Source organism: Talpa europaea (assembly GCF_964194135.1).
Source record: "Talpa europaea genome assembly, chromosome: 6".
In the NCBI taxonomy this organism is placed as follows: domain Eukaryota; kingdom Metazoa; phylum Chordata; class Mammalia; order Eulipotyphla; family Talpidae; genus Talpa; species Talpa europaea.
In genome coordinates, this window is record NC_140072.1 from 38,753,663 (window position 1) to 38,777,409 (window position 23,747).

Consider the following 23,747-nt stretch of genomic DNA (forward strand, 5'->3'; position numbering starts at 1 on the left):
TAACTATGAAACAAAAGACAGATGGAAACTACAAAGGTTAAGATACATGGAAGATCACTCAGGGTGGAAAGGTCAAAAGCCAGCTAATTGGAATACCAGAAAAAGAAAGCAAAGGAAGTGAAGAATAATAAATAATAGAAATAGAATTCTTGTTCTTCAGCAAGGTGGTCATAAAGATGCTGAACCCACCTCTTACCACAGACACACTGTAATCTACAATTACGTATGGAACAATTTCCTCTGATAAAAACCATATTTTAAATAGGGTAAGTGAGTCTAAGATAGAATCTCACCATTAGCACTTTGGAAAATGTGAAAAAATATACGATTTGAAGAACAAATCAGAATCTCTAGAAATAGAAAAAATAATAAAATTTCCTTGGTCAAGTTTAACACAAGATCAGACATAGCTGAAGAATTAGGAAATTTAAGTTAAGAAATTATCCAGGAAGTAGCCTAGGTTAGACAGAAATGGAAAGTGTAAAATGGAAGTTCAGAAACACATTCCAGCCTGTGTCTATGCAGGTCTCTTTTAACAATCCTTTCAAAAGCAGCAGCAGGAGCTCTTTGCCCACCTGTGTCTATGTAGGTGCCTTTTTTCCTTTCCCTTTTTCCTAATAACCTGTCCTTTTGTAATGAAAAAGAAAACGAAACATGGGGTATGAAGTAAGAGGGTCTAATGTATATTTAGAATATTTAGAATTCTAGAAACAGATAAGGGGACAGAGAAAAATATTAAAGGAGTTAATGGCTGAAATTTTTCTAGGATTGAAAGACACTAGCCCACACTGAATTTCATTTTGCATTATTAAATTAGGAAAAAAACTTAAGTGTGACCATCAGTTAATTTGGAAACCAATTAAGGATTCCTTGGTAGAGTTAGACATAGTAAACCATACAGCCCAAAACTGCTAGCTTGTACACAAGGAAGTATGTCATTAATGTTTGTAATTTCATCATTCATAAGGAAAAGAACACTTAAGTGTCCATCAGGAATAGCATGAACAAGAAAATCATGATCGGTTTTAATGGGCGGACGCCACACAGCAGTGAAGATGAACAGACCAAAGCTATAGTATTGTGATAGGTCAATTTAAATGATATTGAGTAACAGAAGTAAGACTCATCTGATTCCACTTACATAAAATTTAAAATCAGGTAAAACTAATGAATATTTTATTTATTAATAAATATCTGGTAGTAAAAACTATCAAGAAAAGAAGAGATGATTAACCCAAATCCTATTCTTAGGTAGCTGGCTTGGAGGGCAGGAAGAGGATGCATCCCTAGCAGGCTTCTGGATTCTTGTTAACTGTTAATATCTCATTTTCTGGCCTGAAGTTGTTTTCACAATTTTGGGGGTTTTTTAGATGTATTTATTTATGCATGTAAGAGCTGGGGTACAGGCCAGAGATGTAGGGGATGAGAAGATTCACCAGAGACAGAGTGGGAAACAGAACAGGCAGATTGACTGAAATACACTGCTGAGGGGAGCAGCGGGCGAGTCAGGAGAGGTCTGCTGCGCCATGTGGGTTGCTTCTTGGCTGGTCAGGAATCAAATTTGTGCTGCAGTGGCTGCGGATTGCTTTATAGGTTGTGTCTTAACCCTTGTGCCACCAGGAAGGCCCATGTTTTCACAGTTAACTCATTTTAATGATTAAAACTTTTGATATACACTGTCATTTACATATATACTTTTCCATGCATTTAGCTTTTTTTTTTTCTGGGAAATCATAGCTACTGCTTGCAACAGAGAAACCTGTGGCTTGCATTCCCCTAAGGCATGATGAAATAGGAGCATGAAAATCCATCTGACATAGATGCCAGGAACACTTGCCTTTATTAAGGTTCGGTGACATTTTCCTCTGCACATGTTCAGTTCCACTACTTTGTTCTTTAGTGACTGGCATTTATAGTGTTATAGCATTATAAATCCTGGTATTGGTTTATAATTGACTTATAGACAATTCCAAAAATTAAATTATTAAATTAATATTAATGAGGATGACTCATTTATAATTATTCAACAGAACCTAAATATGTTTTTTTCTTGGCTATGTAAAAGGAAAGGTATAGCTCTGCAGAGTTTATGTATGCTAGACAGAGGGAAAGAATAAGTAAATGAGTTTCTTTATGTTACATAGTATAAAAGAAAAGATACTGCCAGAAGTTGATTAATCAATAAATAGAAGATTAAATTTATTTTTGTTATAAATACCCACTGGAGCCGCTAAAAGTAATAATAGAACTCATAAAACAAAACAAGGATCAGACAAAACCAAACCAAGAACAAACTCTACAAATGTGTGTAACTGAGACTACAAGAGGTATACAGTATACTATGATGATAACTATGGTGCCTTGGTGGTGGGTGTGATGTGGGGACACGCATCTGATGAGGGGTGATCCTATCCCTCTGAATCACACACAATGTTGTAAACCAATGTTACCTCCATAAGTTTGTTTTTAAATAAAATACCTACAGCTATCATAAAAAATTGTAAGGAGAAAAGAGATGGTACTGAAGTCATTGTTTGGAGTTTTTGGGTTCAGAGATTGGGGTCCTTGGGCTCACTCTGCGAAAAGTTTCACCAGAGCTCCCCTTTCAGCAGCACTGGTGAGTTTCTCAGGTGAGTTTCTCCACCAGATAAGAGACTTAGTTATCCAAAAGAGCAGATTTATTAAGAAAAGGGAAAAAAGAATAAAGGAAACTTGCATAGACACAAGCAGGCAGAAAGAGTTGCCCTTTTGTGGTGGGCTGCCTTAGTTTTTATCATCTTCTGGTAGAGTGGGGTTCATCTCTGTGGAGTGTTTTGTCTTTGTTGATTTTGAATATCTGTGTAGAATTTGAAAGGGACCAGAGATTCTATAATGGCCTTCAGTCTCCATATCCTTACCTCCATGAGAATTCCAGCCACTCTCTACAGCAGGGTCTGTGCTTGTGACACTCTCTACAGCAGTCTGACACCAGCCTGGGTGCCTTGTAATGTACACATTGGTGCCAAAGGATTTTAGTTCCTATAGCTGGATTAATGGCTATGTTAATCCCTTCTACCCCCACCTCCTTGTATGAGTCAGACTCTCCTCTTGTGATGTCTCCTTTTCAACTTTTCTATTCTTTTCCTCCATCAGTACTACATTAAATGTCTTATCTCTCATCTTTCTTATCAGAAATCTAGGTAAGTCTAGATGGGTACATCTAGAAATAAGTGTATTAGAGTAATGGTTGAAGGGGCAAGAGAATTAAAAACAAAAGTATAGCAAGCTCGTTACCTTTCTCTGTTGTTCACTTTTTTTTTTTACTGTGAACTTGGTTTTTGTTTCTTCATAAAGCTAAGCTTTCTTCTGTAGCAGAATCCAACTTCAGGCCTACTTTGATTCCCCTTTGAAAACTCTGCTGCACTTCATATCTTAGCACTGTTGATAGAGTATCACACTCCAGCAGTGCAGCTCTTTAACTGCATAAAGGCATAAGTAAGGAATTATTTTTCTTTATATTCATCATACAGAGTAGCCAACATTTAATTCCTCAGTAGTTTCATTGGATTAAAAATGAGGCTGTCAAAGTATTTTAAGTTTCCAGTTGGAGCCATCAAGCTGTTTAATACTTCAAAATATATACCCATCTCAGTGGTGAGTGTACCTTACGTCTCTCCTCCCACTGAAGCCTGGGGTTCTGTATTAATGGCTGGTCGGCAGAGGACATATACTAAACACCTAGTATGTTAAGTGCTATGAAAGGCACAGGTAGGCAAGTATGGAGGGTCAACTTAAAAATACATTTGTTACACGTATCTACATACACAGGCATTTACGTAGATGTGTGTCCTTTTTTTGGCTTGTTTTTTTTCCCTCTCCTCCTCACTGTAATTGTAGATAATAATAGATGACAAGTAATCACGCCACACCAGCTTCTTAATGATCATTGTAGGTTCCCTCCCAAAGAGACCAGTGAGGTTTCCATTGTGAAAATAGGTGAAATGACTAGGATGACACCTAACAGTCCTCTTCGGTGGCTCCAGGGAAAGATCTCCTGAGCACCCAAACTAAAAAATCTCTTACTGAGAATCTTCTAGATTATATCCATAATTTTCCTGAGGGTTGTCATGCAGAAACTATGGTTCATAATGACTTATGCACTTTTAAACATTTCAAGTTAACTTCAGAAATTGCATCACCTAAATTTCAAAATATTTAAGAGAATTCTGTGTCTTGTTCTTTCTGGAGGCCAAAAATAGCTTAAATTCCTGTCTCCATCCTGAGCTTACTTTTCCCCTGAAATATTAATTCATTATCAGTCCTGCAGTTGCAGAGAGCACTCACTCTAGACTGTTCACAAATGCCCTGTTTAGCCCTGTTGTATCCTTTCTATTTGCCAGAACCTATTGTTTTGCTTGTTGCCACAACATAAGTGCTGCTAAGAGCAGAGATAATCAGCCACAGCTTTGTCCCTCCGCTGATCCAGCCCAGGACTCCCACAGCCCCCAGAGCCCATGTGCTCTAAGGCTTGTGTCCTCACAACCTGCGAGTTATTTGGCAGCATTGTTGGTCAAGGTAAAACATATTTATTCCAGCATCCAAACAATGGCTTCGTTTCTATTCTTGATTTCCTGTTTTTTGACAGAAGTGTTTGGAAATGTTTACTACTGCCTGCTACTGTCGAACTTTCTGCTTTACATTCTTGATTATGATTGTGTGTTGTTTGATTACTAGCAGCTATAGACTGGAGAAGGTAACCAATTTCTCCAAATTAAAGGGAAAAAAATCAATTAATAATTAAAACCTCTATTTAGTTTTGTCTGATATAATGCAGGTGTTATAACACTGGGATTCTGGCAGGAATTGTGGCTATTCTGTAGAAAAGTGATTTTGGAAAGTGCTAAATTAGGTTATTTTTCCACTCTAAAGCTAGGTGACATGGTGTTGCATATCACCTAAATAAATGCACCACAGACCAGGCCTGGAAGTTAAAGTGTAATGTAAAAAGTATGAGCTTTCAAGCAAGTTTATTAATTTGTTGCCTCTACTTTTACTTCAGTGTGGTTTCATATTTATTGCAGCTCTAATCAGTGTTTGTCTTTGAGACAGTTAAATGGATTTTATCTGTGGCTTTTTAGCATAGTGGCTCCCCCATGGTGGCTCTGGCACTGTGTAGACACACATTATATCTGTGAACTATATATAATTTCATCTTTGTCTTACAACTATTTATTTCCCAATAAGAAAAAGAGAAAAATTTCTAATGTTTACTTTTGATTCAGCTTGCAAGATCAATTTGATTTATAGAAGGTGTTCATCATGGAATTTAGGGGGTTATTTCTGAGATGAGGTGATAACAAGGTAATGCCAACAACTGACAAAAGGGGCTTATACTGTGACAGAGACCCGAGGCTCTAAATAGTAGACCTGGGGATTCTTTGAGATCTTAGGCCAGACTTGAAGCAGCAAAGCAAAGCAAGTTGCCCCTATCAGACCCATCTCATGCAACCCACAAGCTTCCAAGTGATTTTTTCAACTAGTAGCACTGCACATCGCAATCACAGACAACTCACCCTCCCAACTATGCCCCTTCTTCCATCCCGTAGTGCCTGGGAAATAAAAAGAAGCACCTTGCAGAATGAGGATTTGTGGTTCAAAACATGAGTGGTGGAGGACCTAAGAATTACATTATATTATGAGAAGAATTTACTCTTTAAAACTATAAAAGGTGAACTGGCTCAGAGCTCCCTTGATTAAACCCCATTAAGTCTTTGATGACCATGGACTGAAGAAACATTTCTTTAGCCGCTCAGATGGTCAGGATGGTTTTCTGGTTAACATCTTATTCTGCATTGACTCAGGGTCCCCAAAACCTGCCTCCAGAATTTGGTGGGGTATAATTCTTGGGGATCATGGAACCTCTAGTGCAATCTCAGTGTTCTATAAAGTTCTGATGCAGCCTGACCTGATTAGGCCTGTGTTAGCAGAAGGGATCAAAGCTCAAATAGAATTGCATATAGAATGTGAATGCATTTATTTCCTTAAATTTTCTGTAAAATGAAATGGAAGGAAACAGTTTCCATCTGTAAGATATTCATCTTTTGGCAGGGTCTCACTTGAGCCTCTGGTTGTTTGCAAACAGTTCCTTCGTACCTACTCACAGATTTGTGTCTGGGCAATTATATTGCGTAGAAGAAACTATTTTTGTAAATCTAGTTCTCAGACAATAAAAAGATGTTTTAAAAGTCTCCTGCTGCACATTTTGAAAGATTGTTAATAGGAACATGGAAATATATTTAATCTCTCTTACGTCTTAAAGGCAATAACACTCACATTCTGGTATTTTTTTTCTGCTTCCTTTTTAAGAGAAAGGTGATGCTGAGCCAGAGAGTCCAGACAATGGCACCTCAAATACATCGTAAGTCTCTTTGCTGTTTCTATCTGAGATCACTGTTCTTTAATATGCCTATAATATGAAACCATGCAAGAATCTGAAATAGTGATAATAATAATGGAAGCAATCCTGTGACTCTTTTTCATGGTAATGACTTTTTAAATGCTTTTGGGTACAGATGCATTTTGAGGTCTTTCTTGTGCTTTAGCACAGTAAGAGTCATCTTGAAAATGCGAACGTTTCTCTTTATAAAGTAGAAATGTAATGAGATTTGAAGGTGTGTACTGGAGAGGGGAAGGAAGATAAACCCTTTAGAATTCCGTTGAAGACTTTCAGCACTGTCACAAATAATTGCACAACTTTTTGCATTTGCTGGGTATAGTCTGTCCACGCACCTATAAAGTACCAATGCCAATGTAAAAACCTGCTACCTGCAAGCTCACTACTGAATTATGTGAAAAATATCTCTGGAACCGCAAGAGTTTTATAGATGTTTTGAATTAATAAACACAGTTTTAAAAAGATAAGAAAGGGCACTTGTGAACATGTATTCCTTACTCCACATTTTGTCTTTTTCCTCTCAATACTTAAGGAATCCAAATATTTTTTAAAAGATTTATTTATTTATGCATCAAAAGCTGGGGGGTAGGCCAGGAGTTCAGGGGGTGGGGGAGGGCTGGGGGGTGCCATGAAAGGATTCACCAGAGACAGTAGGGAGCAGAACAGGCAGATCTAAAATGACATTGCTGAGGGGAGCAGCGGGCGAGACAAGAGTGGTCTGCCTCTCCATGTGGGTAGCTCCCTGTCTGGCAGGGGATGGAACTAGTGCTGCAGTGGCTGCCTATAGCTTCATAGTGCTGTACTTAACCCCTTGCGCCACCAAATATGTTTTAATGATTAGTTTGATGTAAGATTTATATGCCAAAGTCTAAATAAAACAATTCACAACCTAACAAATTATATCAGCTCCATGGGAACCAGTAACAGGTTTACTTCTTTAAAAATTTTTTATCACTTCTGAAAGGTTAGATATGTTTTCATCTTAGAAGACAGCTTTGTGAATTTGACTATTTGTGGACAGTAATCTTACTGCCATGAATTTAAAGTGTTACTGATTAGAAATGACTGTGATATAATATTATTATCTTATTTTGTCTAGGATCTATTTCTCAGTCTGGAAAGATTCTTTGGCTTGCATGTGATAGCTACAGTATTTCATAAAGAATATGATTACATGTTTGTCTTTCTTAGCATATAACCCTAGAATTTGTAAATAGCTCCACCGTCATGATTTCTAATGATACATAATGAATGTGAATAGTTTAAAATGGTAGAATACTTTTTAATTTTTTAATTTTTATACTCCAAAATATGATAGGAAAAGAGTTTTAATGCCATCTGGAGGCATTCTAGAGAACTGAAAAGGATAGAATCAATTAAAAATTTAGTTCTTTTAAGTAACATTTGAGACTAGCTAAGAATATATGCACGTAGAATGTAATTCATTGAGGACTAAGTTATATTTTTAATAATTTTATAAAAATGCTAATTATCATAGAAATTAATTTTTTGAATTCTCATTAACAAAATCATTTTAAAAACAGACAAAGGAAAATACAAAATATGTTGGGAAACTTCAGGCATCCTGCATTTAATTAGAAAAGCTTACAGTAGATAACAATTTTGTTAATGCAATTTGATGCACATTAAAGTGCTCCTTCTGTTACACATTTCTAAAAACTTCATTCTCTAAAACAATTTGTTTCCATAACTGGGACCTTATAAAAATAAATATGTTGTCTGAGGAATTACTTTGAAAGTCTCTGGAGACTTGAGAATAGACTTGAGAATGTCACCCACGTCCCTATCTGCTTCACATGCTGCCTCTTGAAATAGCAGAAATAAAGTCTGAGGTTGCAAGGATCTCTCTTGAAGTGGAGAGTAGTGAATTAGAGCCCCTCAGAGGGTCCTTTAATAGTGGTTCTGTTATAATTAGTCAGCACATTATGAATAAAGAGCAAGAATTCAAGTCACCTTAGTTTTGTGTAGCATTTTACAGTCTTTATGTGGTACTATTTGAGTGTATTTACGTGGATAGATAGGAAGAGCAGGGACATTATCCTTCTACTACATGTGAGGAATCTTAATGTGTACTTAGTAGAAAATTAGGACCCCAGTTTTTAGATATTTTGCTTCCCCCCATCTATCCCCCCATTTACCGTACTGATAGGTCGGTGAATCTTAGGAGACAGAAAAGCCATGAGTGAGAATCAAGAAGATTCACTGGGATTAGCTTATATGTTAATGGTAAGTGCATTCCTTTGCTAGGGCTACCATAACCAGGTGCCTTAAATAACAGAAATTTATTATGCACTTCTGGAGGCTAGTGCTACATAAGTTAGCATGATTGGTTTGCTCTGTGAAGGAGGATCTGTTCCAGACCTTGTTCATTGTCATCGTCTCCCTGTGTCTAATTGCATCATCTTCCCTTTATGAATCTTTGACTATCCAAATTTTTCCTTTTTATGACAATACCAGTTATTTTGGATTAGTACCCACCCTGATAGCCTCGTTTTAGTTTGATTACCTTGTAAGGACCCCTTCTCCATAAAGGTCACATTCTGAGATACTAGAGGTTAGGAGTTCAACATGTAAATTTAGGGGTGGAAAATTCAACCCTTAACATTAATGGACAGAGCAATCAGAATGATTCAGAGGCCAGGTCAGCAGAGCCAGGAGTATACAGATGCCAAAGATAAAGATGAAACAAAGGGAGAAAATCTAAGTAAAACAAAACCCAAAATGATGAACTCCCTAGTAGCTGGAGGGATTGAAGCTGAGCAAAGTAAACTATAGATAATATACACACAAGGCAAAGGGAAAATACCTCTTTCACATTCATGGTTTAGTGAGTCAGAGTTGGCTTCAATAATTCCTATACATTTCCTCTGTCTGTGTAATTCCATAACTCTGTGAGTCATTTCAAGTCCACTGTATGGGTTTAAATTGTAGTATAAAGTTGGGAGTCTCCACACAGAATTCATTTCCCGAAGAAGCATCTTTGCTTGTTGGCCTCTTAGCAGGGAATTAATCATAAGTTTTAGACAGTCACTGCCTGGTCATTCTGGATAACAGCTGAGGATTCCTTCAGAATATATTATTTAAAATTCCTATGAGTATTCAGAAAGATGAAAAGTACAGTGCATTCTTAGCCTACAAAATCCCATGAATTGGAATGTAGAGGGTACCAGTTATGTTAATGATGGAAGAGCTTCTATTAATTCTCCTGAAGAGAATCATTATAAACTCTGACAAATATGTTAAAAAACATATTGGGAATTTGATCCTTGAAAGAAGCAAATTGGGTTGGGTGAGATCTACATTTAAACAGCTTTCCCCCTGAGGCTCCTCCCCAATCCACAAAGAGCAGCTCTCTGTCATAGTCATGGAGACTTGAAGTGTCAGAAGTGAGTACAGAACTGCCAGAGTGGCTGGGATTTAAGGAAGGAAATTCCAGAAAGGAGAGAGGCAATGAGAATAGAGCTCCAAATCTGTCTATAAATTCACCTTAATCACCTTAATCCCTGGAGACTCCTAACCTGCATGTCTATGGGCAAGGACAGAGGTGAGATGCCAGTGATCCCAGTGAAAAACAATAGGTAAACAGCTGACAAGACTAAGCAGAGATTTCAGCAGCTGCCTGCTGTCTACAACTACTGCCTGTAGAGTTTGGAATTTGAACCCCACTTAGAGGGACTTAGTACACACCTTGGATTTCCTTTGGAAACTTCAAAAATGTTCATGCTTTAGGAATAAAGAATTCATCCTAAAACTAAGGGCAAAGTACAAACATAACCTAAGCATTCACATGTTTGAGGATATCAATTAGCAATTTAATTGCCTGATTAAAAAAAAGTCAACATAAAATATAATTCACAATATTCATTTTCCAATCAAAAATTAAAGGGTGTGTGAAGAATTTAGGAAGTTGTGGTCCATAGTCAAGAAAAGTAGTCACTATAATAGACTTTGAGATGACTTTTATATTGGAATTTTCAGACACAGACTTTTTTTAATCAAATTACGTTTATCGAGGTTAATGTAGTTCATGTTATTGTATCTGCTTTGGGGTTATAAGTTTAAATCTCTACAAATATATATATTTACACCATCCCCACCTCCAGTACACCAACTGTACCAATAATCCTCCATCATGTTCTGTTGGGCACCCTTCCATCCTCGACTCCCACCCTACTTCTTTCCCCAATTCCCGCCCCCACCAGCCTTCCCTCCAGTTAATCCAGTTCTTCAGTCAGATGTCAAGAGTTTGTTATTGGTTTGGTTTTGACTGACCCTTTATAATGTTTCTCTATATTCTACATATAAATGCGGCCATTTGGATTTTTGTCTTTCTCCTTCTGACTTATTTTGCTTAGCATTATTCTCTCCAATTGCATCCATGTTGTTGCAAATGGTAGGAGTTCATCTTTTTGTAGTAACTGGCTAGTATTCCACTGTATATATACACCATATTTTTCTGATCAACTCTGTCCTTGGGCACTTAGAATGTTTCCATAACTTAGTTGTTTTTAATTGGTCTACATATACATAGGAATACATACATCCATTCAAATTAGTGTTTTGTATTCTTTGGGTAGATATGTAGGAGTGGAATTGTTGGGTCATACAATAGGTCTATTTTTAATATTTTGAGAAACCTCCATACTGTCTTTCATAGGGACTGGGCCAATTTACATTCCCACCAACAGTGTATGAGGATTCCTTTTTCTCCACATCCTCACCGACACTTGTCATTTCTGGCCTTTTTGATGTGGGCCATTCTCACCAGTGTAAGATGGTATCTCATTGTGGTTTTGATTTGCATTTCCCTCATGATAAGTGTTGATGAACATTTTTTCACATGCCTATTCATCATCATCTTTATGTCTTCTTTAAAGACATGCCTATGCCTATTTAGTTCTTCTGCCCATTTTTTGATGGGGTTAACGTTTTTCTTTTTGAGTTACATCCTTGTTCTATATGCTTGGATATCAGCCCACATTCAGTAGGGTATCTTTTTGTTTTACTGATCATTCTTTTCACTGCACTGAAACTTTTTGTTTGATGTAATCCCATGTGTTTGTTTTGCTTTTGCTTCTCTTGTCATTGGAGCTAAATCCCCAAAGACATTTCTGGAGCCAATGCCATGGAGTGTTTGCCTATGTTTTCTTCATAGCATTTTATAGTTAAAGGTCTTACATACATGTCTTTAATATATTTGGAGTTAAATTTTACAGACACAAACTTCAAAGTGTTATTAAAGGAAAACATGGTCAGGATGGCTGAAACAAGGAATCTCAGTAGGGAACTGGAAACTGCTAAGGAGAATCTAATGAAAATTCTAGAAGTAAAAAATAAAATTTTTGACATGGAAATTTTACTTGACATACTTAACTGAAGAATGTAAATGACCAAATAAAAAGGATAAATAAACGTAAATTCAGATCAATAAGAATTATCCATATAAGAACAGTGAGAGTAATGATTTAAAAACAATGACAGAGCCTCAAGAACCATGGGACAATATCAAGCAGTCTGCTATACATGCAATTGGAGTCCCAGAAAGAGAAGACAGATAAAATGTATCATAAAAGTAGTTGAATAAATAACAACTGAAAACTTTCCAAACTGAATGAAAACATGAATTTACAAATCCAAGAAACAGAATAATACAAATAAAACCACACTATGGAACATCATAGTCAAATTGCTAAAAACTGAAGATAAAAAGAAAATCTTGAAAGTTGCCAAAAGTTTAAAAAAAAAATATGTAGTGTCGTGATAATACAATTAACTGAATAGTTCCCATCACAAATTATCAATACATTGGCTAGAATACAGTGTAACAATATTTTTAAGATATAAGAAGACAAAAAAGATAAAGAACTGCCAAACTGGAATTCTAAATCTAGAAAATATATCCTTCAAAATTGAAGCTGAAATAAAGATATAGTTAAATATACAAAATCTGACAGAATTTATTTCTTTTTTTTAAATTTTTTAAAGTAACAAATGCACTTTTAAATGACTTACAGATAAAAACTACTTAAAAGTCAGTGACCACTTCAGTCCCTAATCTGCTAGAGCTGTATCCTGGCCAGTCTTGAGGAACTGTGTTAACAGGTTATTTTCATTATTTCACTTTATCCACAGTATTAGAAAAGCAAGGCATTATAAAAGTTTAGGTGAAATGTGTGGCTGGCAGCCCAATCCAGTCCCTTATATTCCATATTTTCCCTTCAGTTCTTCTACTTTGGCGATGTAAGCTTTCATGACATTGTCCTTGGAAGCCCCTTTCAGTCCATTCCAGGCATCCCACTTGGCTTTGCCTTTGAAGTCCATCATTCCAGGCCGTTCTGTATTTACATCACCCACAGTTGCTTGTTTGTAGTGGCTATAGATGAACAGCATCTATTCATCTGACAGAATTTATTTCGACTAGGCCTGCAGTCTAGTAAATGATAAAGGAAATTTGCCAAGCAGGTCTATTTATCAGACAGATGTGCAGCCTATGAGAAAGAAATATCTCCTTTTTATAATAAATGTAATATTTATTATAAATATATATTGCAATATAAATATAATATTTATGTAACATAATATTTATATAATAAATATAATTTATTATAAATAAAACAAATATAGTTATAATAAATATCTCCTTATATTGGTTAATGTAAGTTTAATGTAAGAAATACTTTTTCAGATTTATGATATATATAGCTATAAAGTATATGACAAAAATAGTACAAGATAGGGCAAATACTGCACAACTTCAGTTTCTTACATGTTAAATATAATGTTAAATCTAATTAAATTGGGGATAAGTTAAGAATGCACAATATATTACCTAAAAAAAAAAAATCACCATAAACAAATATTGGGGGGAGAACATAACTGAAAAGTCATTAGCATAATTAAAATACCTCAAAAAATAGATTTCTACAAAGAAATGATAGGAAGTAACAAGCAAACAAACAAAAAAAGAGAAGGAATCAGTGGAAAAGAAATGCAAAAATAATAAGCCTGAACCCAACCACATCTGTAATCGCATTAAATGTAAATGGACTAAAAATTCCAATTAAAAGTAGAGATTGTCATACTACCTATAAAAATTCAGGATTGAAAGACAGGAAATTTTAATTAAACACAAAGAGGTTAAAGACAGAAAATGGAAAAGATAGACTTGTAAATAGTAAGCATTAGAAAGCTAGTGTGACATAAATATTTTTTAAAAGATTTATTTTTATTTATGCATATGAGAACTGGGGTATAGGCCAAAGGTATGGGGAGGGGGGTGAGAGGATTTACCAGAGACAGTTGGGAGCAGAACAGGCAGATCACTGAAATATACTGCTGAAGGAAGCAGTGGGCAAGAAGAGGTCTTCTGCTCTATGTGGGTTAGCTTCCTGGCCAGGGATCAAACTCATGGAGCAGTGGCTGCAATAACTTGAAGCACTGAGACTTTAACCCCTGCACCCAAGGGAGGCCCTGGTGTGACATTTCATACTGCCAGACAGACCTCAGATCATATCAAGAGAGGTTAAAAGGACATTTCATCATGCTAAAATGTTCACTTACTGGAGAACACATATGTATTTACAAATACAACTCCAAAAAATGGTGAAACAAATCTAACAAGTCTACGATAGTAGTTTTTTTGTTTGTTTTGGTTTTTGGTTTTTAAGATTATTTATTTATTTATACAAGCACTGGGCATGGTCAGAAGCGTGGGAGGATGAGAGACTTCACCAGAGCCAGAGCAGGGAACAGAACAGGCAGACCAAGGAAATACACTGCTGAGGGGAGCAGCGGGCGAGGCAGGAGAGGTCTGTGCGCCATACGGGACCCTCGCTGGCAGCTGGGGATCGAACCAGCACTGCAGGGGCTGCAGGCAGCTTCGCAACCCAGCGCTCAACCACTGCGCCACCAGGGGAGGCCCTACGATAGTAGTTTTGATAGAAAAATTCAACAAAGTATTAGGACTCTCACATTTATTAACACTACACCCAACAACTGTAAGTTACAGAATCTTATCAAATGCACGTGAAGCATTCTCCAAGGTAGACTTATTGTGAGTAATAAAAGAAGTACCAATAAATTGCATAGAATTAAAATTATACAGCATATGTTCTATGATCACAGCATAAATACATTACAGTTTAGTAGTAATAAAATTTCTAGAGAATCCCTAATAATTGAGAGTCAAATAACATTTCTAGGTAATCTTTGAGCTCAAAAATATGTAAGAAGAGAAATTAAAAAGTCATTTTAATTAAGTGAAAATGAAAGTGCAATTTATAAATGTATAAACACACTAAAACAGTAAGCACAAGAAAAGGGAAATGTATAGCCATGTTTATATTAGAAAAAATAAACTAGATCTTCAAGAAGTTATGTTGTCATTTTGAGACTAAAAATGAAGAAATTAAATAAAATAATTAGGAAGAAATGCATAATAAAGATAGGCACAGAAATTAACAAACAATAGAGAAAATAAATGAAATCAAAATTTGGTTCTTTTGAAAGACTAATCAAATTAACAAAATGCTGACAAGACTAATCAAGAGAAAAGAGGAAAAACAAATTACCAATATCAGCAATGAGAGCACATCACTGCACATCCTACAGAAATTTAAATAATAATATAGATTTTTAAATACTATCCAATTTATTTCACAACTTAGATGGAATAGCCAATTCCCTTTTTAAAAAAAAATGCAATTTACCACACTGCCACAGAAAGAAATAAAGTCTGAATGACTCTAATACTGTTAAAGAAAAGGCCCTATTGCTCTTAAAGACCTTTCCCTCCTGAAGTTGCCTTCTAGTCAATAAGACAAGCAATTAAACAGGTTAATTAGAATAAAAATTATAAGTTGCTAAAATACTAGGTATTAAAAATAAAACAGGGTGCTGTGATAGAAAATTTCTAGAAGGAACCAAATTTTTAAAGGGTGCTCAGAGAATGCCTCTCTAAGGAGATAATACCTAAACTGAAACCCAAATGAGCAAAAGGAACCAGATCTCCTATGAGAATAACCTATCAAAGGAATAGTGAATACAAGATCCTGGGACAGCAAAAGAATTGGTATTTCAGAAACCAAAAGTGGGCTAGAGTATCTGGAGAAGAGAGAGACTAAGAACATGACCCTTTATTAAACTCTTCTGCCATGTTGTAAATTTGTGTTGTAAATAGTTGTCTGCCTTCTCTTTTTTTTCCCATCGGATGTTAAACAACTTTTGGGTAAAAATGATATAACATTCATTTTTATTGCCTGTAGTGTCAAATATGCTTTGTATAAGATAGGTAACTAAGAAATTTGGGTTGAAATTTTATTTATTTGAATATACTATGAATTCCAGTTTTATATGTGAAAGAACAAAACTGCTGTCTCTGAAAAACTTTGTAATCGGTAATATTAATTGAACTGTTTATTATTTACCACTGTTCTAAGCTATCTAAATATATTCATTTCTTTATGGCTTACAAAAAAAAGACCTATATTAGATTTTTTTTTAATTTTAAAGAAATGTTTATACCAATGAAACACCAACAAATGAACTGCCATGCTTAGACAAACTCAGAAATTAGAAAAGGGAAAAAAATCCTATTCATTGCATACCCTTATAACCTTAATCAATGGTTTGATATGCCCTGATACCAAAATCAGATATAAAGCCTTATCAGAAGAGAAAACTATAATCCAATATCCCTCATAAATATTGCAAAAATTCTTAACAATATATTAGCATATACAATCCAGTGATGTATGACAGGGTTAGAATTCATTCTAACTAAGTGTTCTTTATCAAAGGAATGCATGATTGATTTAACATTAGAAAGTTAATTAATGTAATCCACCATATTAATAGAATAAAAGAGAAAAACCATATGATCCTTAGCTGGAAAGCTCATTTGGCATAATTCAACACCCATTCATGAATTTAAAAATTCTTGGCAAACTAGGACAAGAAGAGAATTTATTCAGTCTCATAAAGGACATCTACCAGAAAACCTACTGCTAACATTATATTTAATAGTGAAACACCAAACATTGTCTTAGGATTGTAGTTCATTAAGATCAAGGACATAGTAATGATATCTGCTTTTATCTCTATTCAAGATTGTACTGGAGGCTCTCCTCAGTTTAATAGGCAAAAATAAAAAAAAAGAATAGATATAAAGATTGAAATGAGGGGTTGGTTATAGAGAAAATACTAACAAATCTAATAAGAATCAATAACTGAACTTGGTGAGATCAATGTACAAAAATCAATTGTGTTATATTTATTAGCAATAAGCAATTGGAAAATGAAATTTTAAAAATCCATTTATGATATAAAATATGTAATCAATTTAGCAAGTCATGTAAGTACAAACTATAAAACATTGATGAGAAAAATTTAAGACCTAACTAAATAGAGAAAGATTCCTAAATTGAAAGACTCTATAATATTAATAAGTCAATTTTTTTCTCATATTGATTTTTAGATTCAATCCAACATTGATCAAATGGTCAGCAGGACACTTTTGTAGAAAATGGCAAATTGATTCTAAAATATTTATAAAAAAGCGAAAAACGTAACAAAGCAGTCTTGAAGAAGAACAAGGTTAGAGCCTATGTACACAAAACTATAAAACTCCCAGAGGATAACTTGATGGGTATCCCCATCAAGTATTACCACCATAGTGCACCTACTACCAGCCCCATGGGCCACCACCACAAATCATTGTGCCTCCCTGTTCTTTCCCTTTCTCTCTCTCTTTCCACCTTGGTGTCTCAGTTCTGTAGTCAGCTATCAAGGGTTAGTTTCTCAGCTTGTCTTTATCTGACTATTAATTTAGTTACTTTATATTCCACATATTTCTAGCTACATCCAGCATTTATCTTTCTCTATCTGACTTATTTCATTTAGCATTATCCTTTTAAGCTCCATCACCAGGATTTAGACCTAAGGAAGCCAGTCTTTTAACTAACACTGCACCATTCTGCTGTTGTGTTACAACTCTTTCTGTAGTTGTTCTGGAGGCAGGAACTATCACAGGAAGTACAAGTCTTTAGGTGATGCCTGAAAAGAAAGAGATGAGTAGACTGAAATCCTGTAGATTATAATCTGTATTAAATGAGCAAGCAGAGATTTCTAAGATACTGTGTAGGCCACAAATTGGCCACACTGTGCGCATAATTCAGATTTGCCCACCACTAACAAATCTCCAGTCAGAAGTCTATTGCATAGGCAGGTGGAAAAATCCTATGGGAAGACCCTTCTATTTGTAAATGGCCCTCAACTGAGCAAAGTAACTATAACTTTAAAGAATAAATGAAGATGTGAAATGACCTTCATAAAGAAACAAGATTAAGCAGAAAGAATCAAATTCCTAGAGGGAAAAAAAAAGTAAAATGAGACAGAAACTGGTTCATCAGGTGTGCACATTGCACAGTGAAATAATTAGAAATCATTATAAGGTTAGACTTAATAAGAGTGTCCCATGAAAGGTTATTCTCCAAAGTTAGTACAGTAGTTAGAATTAACATATGGGAAGTGCCCATTACCTATGAGGTGCTTGACAAACAGTTATTACTGCTAGCATACTAGGATTCATGACTTACAAAACTAGACAACAGCCATATCTCATTTGTACTGATCAGAGCTTAATCAGAATTTTAATCTCTCCTTTGAAAACAAACTGGAAGATTAAGAAAGGATTACAGGGTGGTAAAAACAAAAGTTTGAAAGGAGCGAAGCTGGGTGGTAAAGAAAAGTTTAAGCTTTTCTCAAAACTTTCAGACAATAGACACAGAATACACGGCTAAACATCCCTCCAGTGAAGAGACAAATGGCCTGGAGGAAGCTAAAGAATTCACCTGCAACACTAACTTCGATTTTTAAATGTCTTCAAAGACTTGGATGTCATTGATTGGTGAAACAGAGCAGGTCTAGATGATGCCCAATGGTCCCTTCTAAGTGTGTCCCTTCTAAGTGAGTCATTTATAAAGATGAACAGTAAAGCATGTTTACATCGGTGAAAGTGTTTGTCTATTCTTAGTTCAGGCTGCTATAACAAACTACTGTACACTGCAAGGTTAATAAACAATAGAAATGTATTTCTCAAAGTTCTGGAGGCTGGGAAGTCCAGGATAAAGGTGTTGGCAGATCCAGTGTGATGGTGATGGCCCCTTTCTTAGTTTGCAGACAACTTAGCTCTCGCTGTGTCCTCAGCTGCACAGCCGAGAGAAGGCAGCAAGCTCTCTGGTGTCTTTTCTTATAAGGGCACTAATCCCATTCATAAGGGCTTTACCCTTATGACCTAATTACCTCCCAAAGGCCTCATCATCACATTGGGGGTTAAAATTTCAACCTAAGAATTGAGGGGGGGTGGAGAGAAGAAAGGGGGAGAAGGATACAAATATGCAATCCATAATAGTATTCAGTAAAAATTTCTCATGCCCATTGTGGAATTAGCTTAGAAAATTTAAATATGAAAAAAAAATGCAGAAGAATAATGATATGCTCAATATATAAAGAAATCTATCATTTATGCATGTGCATTTAATAAGTTTACATGAACTGATCTTATACTGTGTTCTAGAAGTTGAGAGATCAAAGTCAATTTGAGAACTGTTACTGATAGAAGCTGTTTTTTCAGAGAAATTTGAAACCTTCCTGATATTTATTTTGGCCATAGTGATCCACATCTAAAATGATGAACTGTGGCTGTTCTTTTAGTCTAGGAGATGTCTGTTCCCAAGAGCCTTCCTTCCTGTATCTGTTTTAGTAATTTGCCAGGATCCTGTCTGCTTAAAAAATGAGAAACTTAGTGTACAGCCTTTGCCTGGAGAAAATAGACCAGATCCTGTTTCTGCAACTCTTAGACAACAGGAATAAAAAATAAAATAGGAAAGGCTTTTAGGAATGTTTGGGGCCCCTCATTATGTAGATGGACAAATTAAACGGAAGGTCTTCAAGAGGTGTGTCTTATCCAGTGGATGAAGGAGACCTTGATTCAGAACTTGACCTGAATGCTGTCAGCACCAGTATTCAGGTGCTGGTATTGAGATTGGGGCTGGGAAATGTTGTTAGAGAAGAGCAGTGAGGAGACTATTCGAGTTTTACCTGGGAGAGAAACTAGATGTTGCTGTTATATGGTTTACTCTCAGGTTAAAACACCAAATGAACCCTAAAAAAGAAGATTGGAAATTATGCCATTTCAGAACAAACTACAAGTCTTACCTCCCGAGTTCTTACACCAGACGGAAAGTCCCACAGTCCCAGAGGTGATAAAAGAGGACTGTTCAGCAAAACTGGGGAGACTGCTTGTCTGTCCCCTGCTGCACTTCCCAGAGGCTCACACTTTCTCTTTCCTCTGCTCTGAGGCTCCTGGCAAATATACCTCTCCTCAGGGTATTATCCACACCAGGGCTTTCCAGACTTTTTCTTTTAATTTAATGGTTTCTAACGATAGTTGTGATAGAATACACATAATGTAAATCTGATCACCTTAACCATTTTTAAGTATGTCATTCATTAGTATCTAATACCCTCACACTGCTATGCTACTATGCTACTGCTATGCTATCCTAGAAACCACCCCTCTGCTTTTGTCGCTATTATTTTGACTATATACCTCATTTAAGCGGACTCATATGATATCTATCCTTTTGTGACTGGTTTATTTCACTTGGCATATGTCTCTGAGGTTTGTACATGCTGTGGGCACATCGGCATTTCTTTCCTTTAAAAGGCTGAATAACATTCTATTGTGCATCCATACATTTTGCCTACCCATTCTTTCACCAGTGGATACTTGGGTTGCTTCTACTTTTTGGTTATTCTGAATAATGTTGCTGTGAACATGTGTGTACAAATCTCTCTTCAAGTTCCTGCTGCCAGTTATTCTGGGTTTGTACCCATCTCAAACTGTTTTGAACAAAACATACATAGTCAGAAATACATTTTACATAAGACCCCCACCCCCAAGAGTGTATTCACTGAAATAAAAGTGTCACAAAACCTAACCTCCCATTATTCTGACATTTTCCATTCTTAATATTTTTAAATGCAGGTCAGACCACACAAAATCACTTTTATTACCCAATGTTCACAATGAGGTTACTGACCAACTGACAAGATACTTTGTGCCAAAGGAATGCCCTATTTCTTGCCTTGTATAAATAATCTCTTGAGTCCTCCCAAGAGCTTTGAAAGGGAGTTCTTCTTTCCCATGTTTACAGATTCAGAGACCAAGGTGGAACAAGGTTAAGAAACTTGTCCAAGCTTTGCATCCAGTGAGTCTGTTCACACTGAGATCTGCCCCAGGCCCTCTCTTTGGCCGCACTGCCAGGGGCACTGGTCTATGGGCACCAAGCAGTGCCCCCTCAAAACCTGGAAGCATTCTAACAGGGTCAAGGAAAGTTTTAACCCAAAGCATTCAACACTCACTCAGAAAATTTGGGGACCCATTCAGAGACTCAAAAAGTAGATCTTGAAGCTGTGTCACGCAACCAAGGAAATCTTTTCAGCCTCCCCTAATTAGACCACATGAGCAACTGCGTTCTTCATTTAATTATTAAGGTGGGCACAGTCTCTGGAAGTGAGTTGGCACCTTTGCAATGAGCTCTTCCAGTCCACAGAGACATTAATTAATAAGCTTTAGCTACTCTGTCTTCACTGTAGCTTTAGCAGATGGCAATGTTTTTCTGAGGAGTCACTTGGGCTGTGGGAGAGTATAGTAATTGCAGTGAGTAATCAATAAATATTGCCTGACATTAACAGACTGATTATGCTTCCTCCAAATGTTTCCTTTCATAAAGCATCTTCATACTCTTGCATTGAAGCCTTGCCCAACATTTGGCACATAATACCTTTTCAATAAAAAATTATTAATATGAATAAATGAATGCATGCAAAAATAACACAAAGGATGACAGGAACGCATGAGCTGTGTATTTTATGTATCTTCTTTCAAAAATGCCATTAGCTAGGTTAGCTCTTTCTATTATACAGATTTTAATTAAGATACAAGCCTCCAAAATGCAGAGTTTGTATATTTACAAACCAAATTCACCCCCTCTCTCTCCTTCCCCAGATCACAGACTTTTCTTTGCACCCCACACTGCTCCTGCTCATCCCTTCTCTGGCAGCCTGGTACCCTTAATGCTACTGCCCACTGAGTCAGTGTCTGTTCTGTGCCAGGTACTCTACTGGACATGTTGTCGTCTTTAGTTCTCACAACAGTCCAATGAGGTGCATTTTTACTTTATTATATGTCATATTACAGAAAAGAAGTGTGTTGGTTCACAGAGGCTTTAAGAGTTAGCAGTGACATTGCAGGGCCTCTCTGAGGCACCGGTTTAGGAGGTCTGGTGTAGAGAGCCCGTAAAGTAGAAGAGATATTATGAAAGAAATCCTGCTTCTGAACAGAGGGCTGGTATTTCCCTACAAGCCCTTACTGTCTGCCCTCCCTCCATGTTGTCAAGAGAATTATGTCCTCACAGAGTCTGTGAGAAGGCTTGGGGGAGGAGGCAAGAAGAAGCCTTTTCCAGATGGTGAGTGAAGTGGAATTTCTGTGCAGTGATGGAGGTTTCGGAAGTAGTAGAGGCTGGAGTCTGCAATCACTCTGACAACCTAAATGGCTGGCTGAAGTAAAATGGACAGCTTCCCGGCCTGGCCCACCTGCTTACTCGCTCACCTCAGAGGGCCTTCTGCTGTTGGCATGGTATATTTTGGTAAAGCAGCGCTCACATGACCCCACCAAAGCATGTAAAATATTTAAATGTCTGCCCGCAATTTTCTACCACAGAGAATTCCATCTCTACTTTTACCTTCTTAAGCGAGTAAAATATGCAAAGGGACAGGAGATGAATAACAAGCAGGTGACCAAACTCTCACATGCACACACACTCACATTTTAATGTTAAAAAGACCACTTCTCACAAAAACACTAATTTGAAAGGAAACCTGCACTCCTATGTTTATTGTAGTGCTGTTCACAATAGCCAAGATATGGAAACGACCTAAATGCCCCAGAACAAAAGAATGAATCAAGAAGATGTAAATATACACAATGGAATACTACTCAGTAATCAAAAAAGATAAACTCATGTCATTTGTACCAACATGGTTAGAGCTGGAGGGGATTATGCTAAGCAAAATAAGTCAAAAGGAGAAAGATAAAATACCAGATGGTTTTACTTATATGTGGAATACAGAGAAACTAAACAAAGGTACAAAGATAAGCCTTGAAAGCTGACTGTAGAAAACGGAGGCAAGCAGGAGGAGAGGGGATGGGGAAGGGGTGAAGACAGGAGGCAGTGGGGAGAGCACAATGGACTTTGGTGATGGACTGTGGGTGCTTTGGTGCTGGGAGAACTGTGGTGACCACACCTGAAGGAAGAAATCTTACACTGTCTAAAAATTAACAAGGATGGAAGAAAAAGATAGTTTATTAAAAAATAAGAAAAGACCATTCTTGCTTTTAAAATAAGAATTCCATGGTAAAGCATTTCTTCAGAATAACACAAGTATCAGTACATCATGATTAAGAGGTAACAAATATTGAATACTAAATAAATGCATTATAAAAATAGGATAACTACATAATATGAGATGACAGTTATGCAGTGACAGCAGGTATAAACTGAAATAGGGGATCTCCCTATGTATCAAAACACTCTTTGAATCCTCATAGCAACTTGAAAAAGTGGAAGCCAGAAAGAAATCTCCCTTTTTATAAGAACAAAGACTCAGCTCACGCAGGTAGTGTGGTCAAACCAAGATGTTACCCCAGAGGGATCTGACTTGAACCCACTCTTTTTTCAACCCTACCTCAGAATACAAACACCTGAGCTGTGTATCCTGGTAAATCTAGTGCTGTGGGACTCTGCTGCAACCCAGAACACAAATACATGAGGTGGAAGTGTCCAGGTGGCAGGAAACCAGTGACGGGGGATTGTTTCCTTTAGAAGTCTGTTTAACATCCAAACTGAGGATTGAGTTAGATTAATTGGCTTTTGGGGATGAGGGAGAAAGTGTTATTTATATGCTTTTGGAATTTGGGAAATTAAAGAGAATAATAAGCAGGACGAGACAAGAAAAACGACCGATAGTTGTGTAGAATTGTTAACAATATAGCTTCACTTCTTGAAATAATATAAAGTTATTTTCACACATATCCCAATAATCTAAATACAGAGATCTTTAATAAAATAAAAACTTTAAAGAAAACATGATGGATTTTTAGTGGGTAAATATATAAAATATTGCTATTTATAATTTGAATATTATTCATTTGGCCATCAAAAAAATTTTT

The 23,747-nt window shown here is 36.4% G+C and overlaps 2 protein-coding genes across 2 annotated transcripts in view; one reads left to right on the top strand and one right to left on the bottom strand.

The window, feature by feature from the left end:
• AFF3 (ALF transcription elongation factor 3) overlaps positions 1-23,747 on the top strand; it is a gene marked incomplete at its 3' end in the record, with an annotated part of 474,001 nt that overhangs the window by 317,093 nt on the left and 133,161 nt on the right. The window contains exon 9 of the mRNA XM_084234797.1: positions 6,346-6,397. Coding sequence (XP_084090923.1) covers positions 6,346-6,397 — 52 coding nt within the window. The remainder of the gene's footprint in view (positions 1-6,345; positions 6,398-23,747) is intronic.
• Positions 12,597-12,844, bottom strand: LOC311172587 (acyl-CoA-binding protein; the record flags this gene model as incomplete). The annotated part of the gene is made up of 1 exon (XM_084236086.1): positions 12,597-12,844. The coding sequence occupies one exon, from the start codon at positions 12,842-12,844 to the stop codon at positions 12,653-12,655; it is 192 nt and encodes a 63-aa protein (XP_084092212.1). The 3' UTR covers positions 12,597-12,652.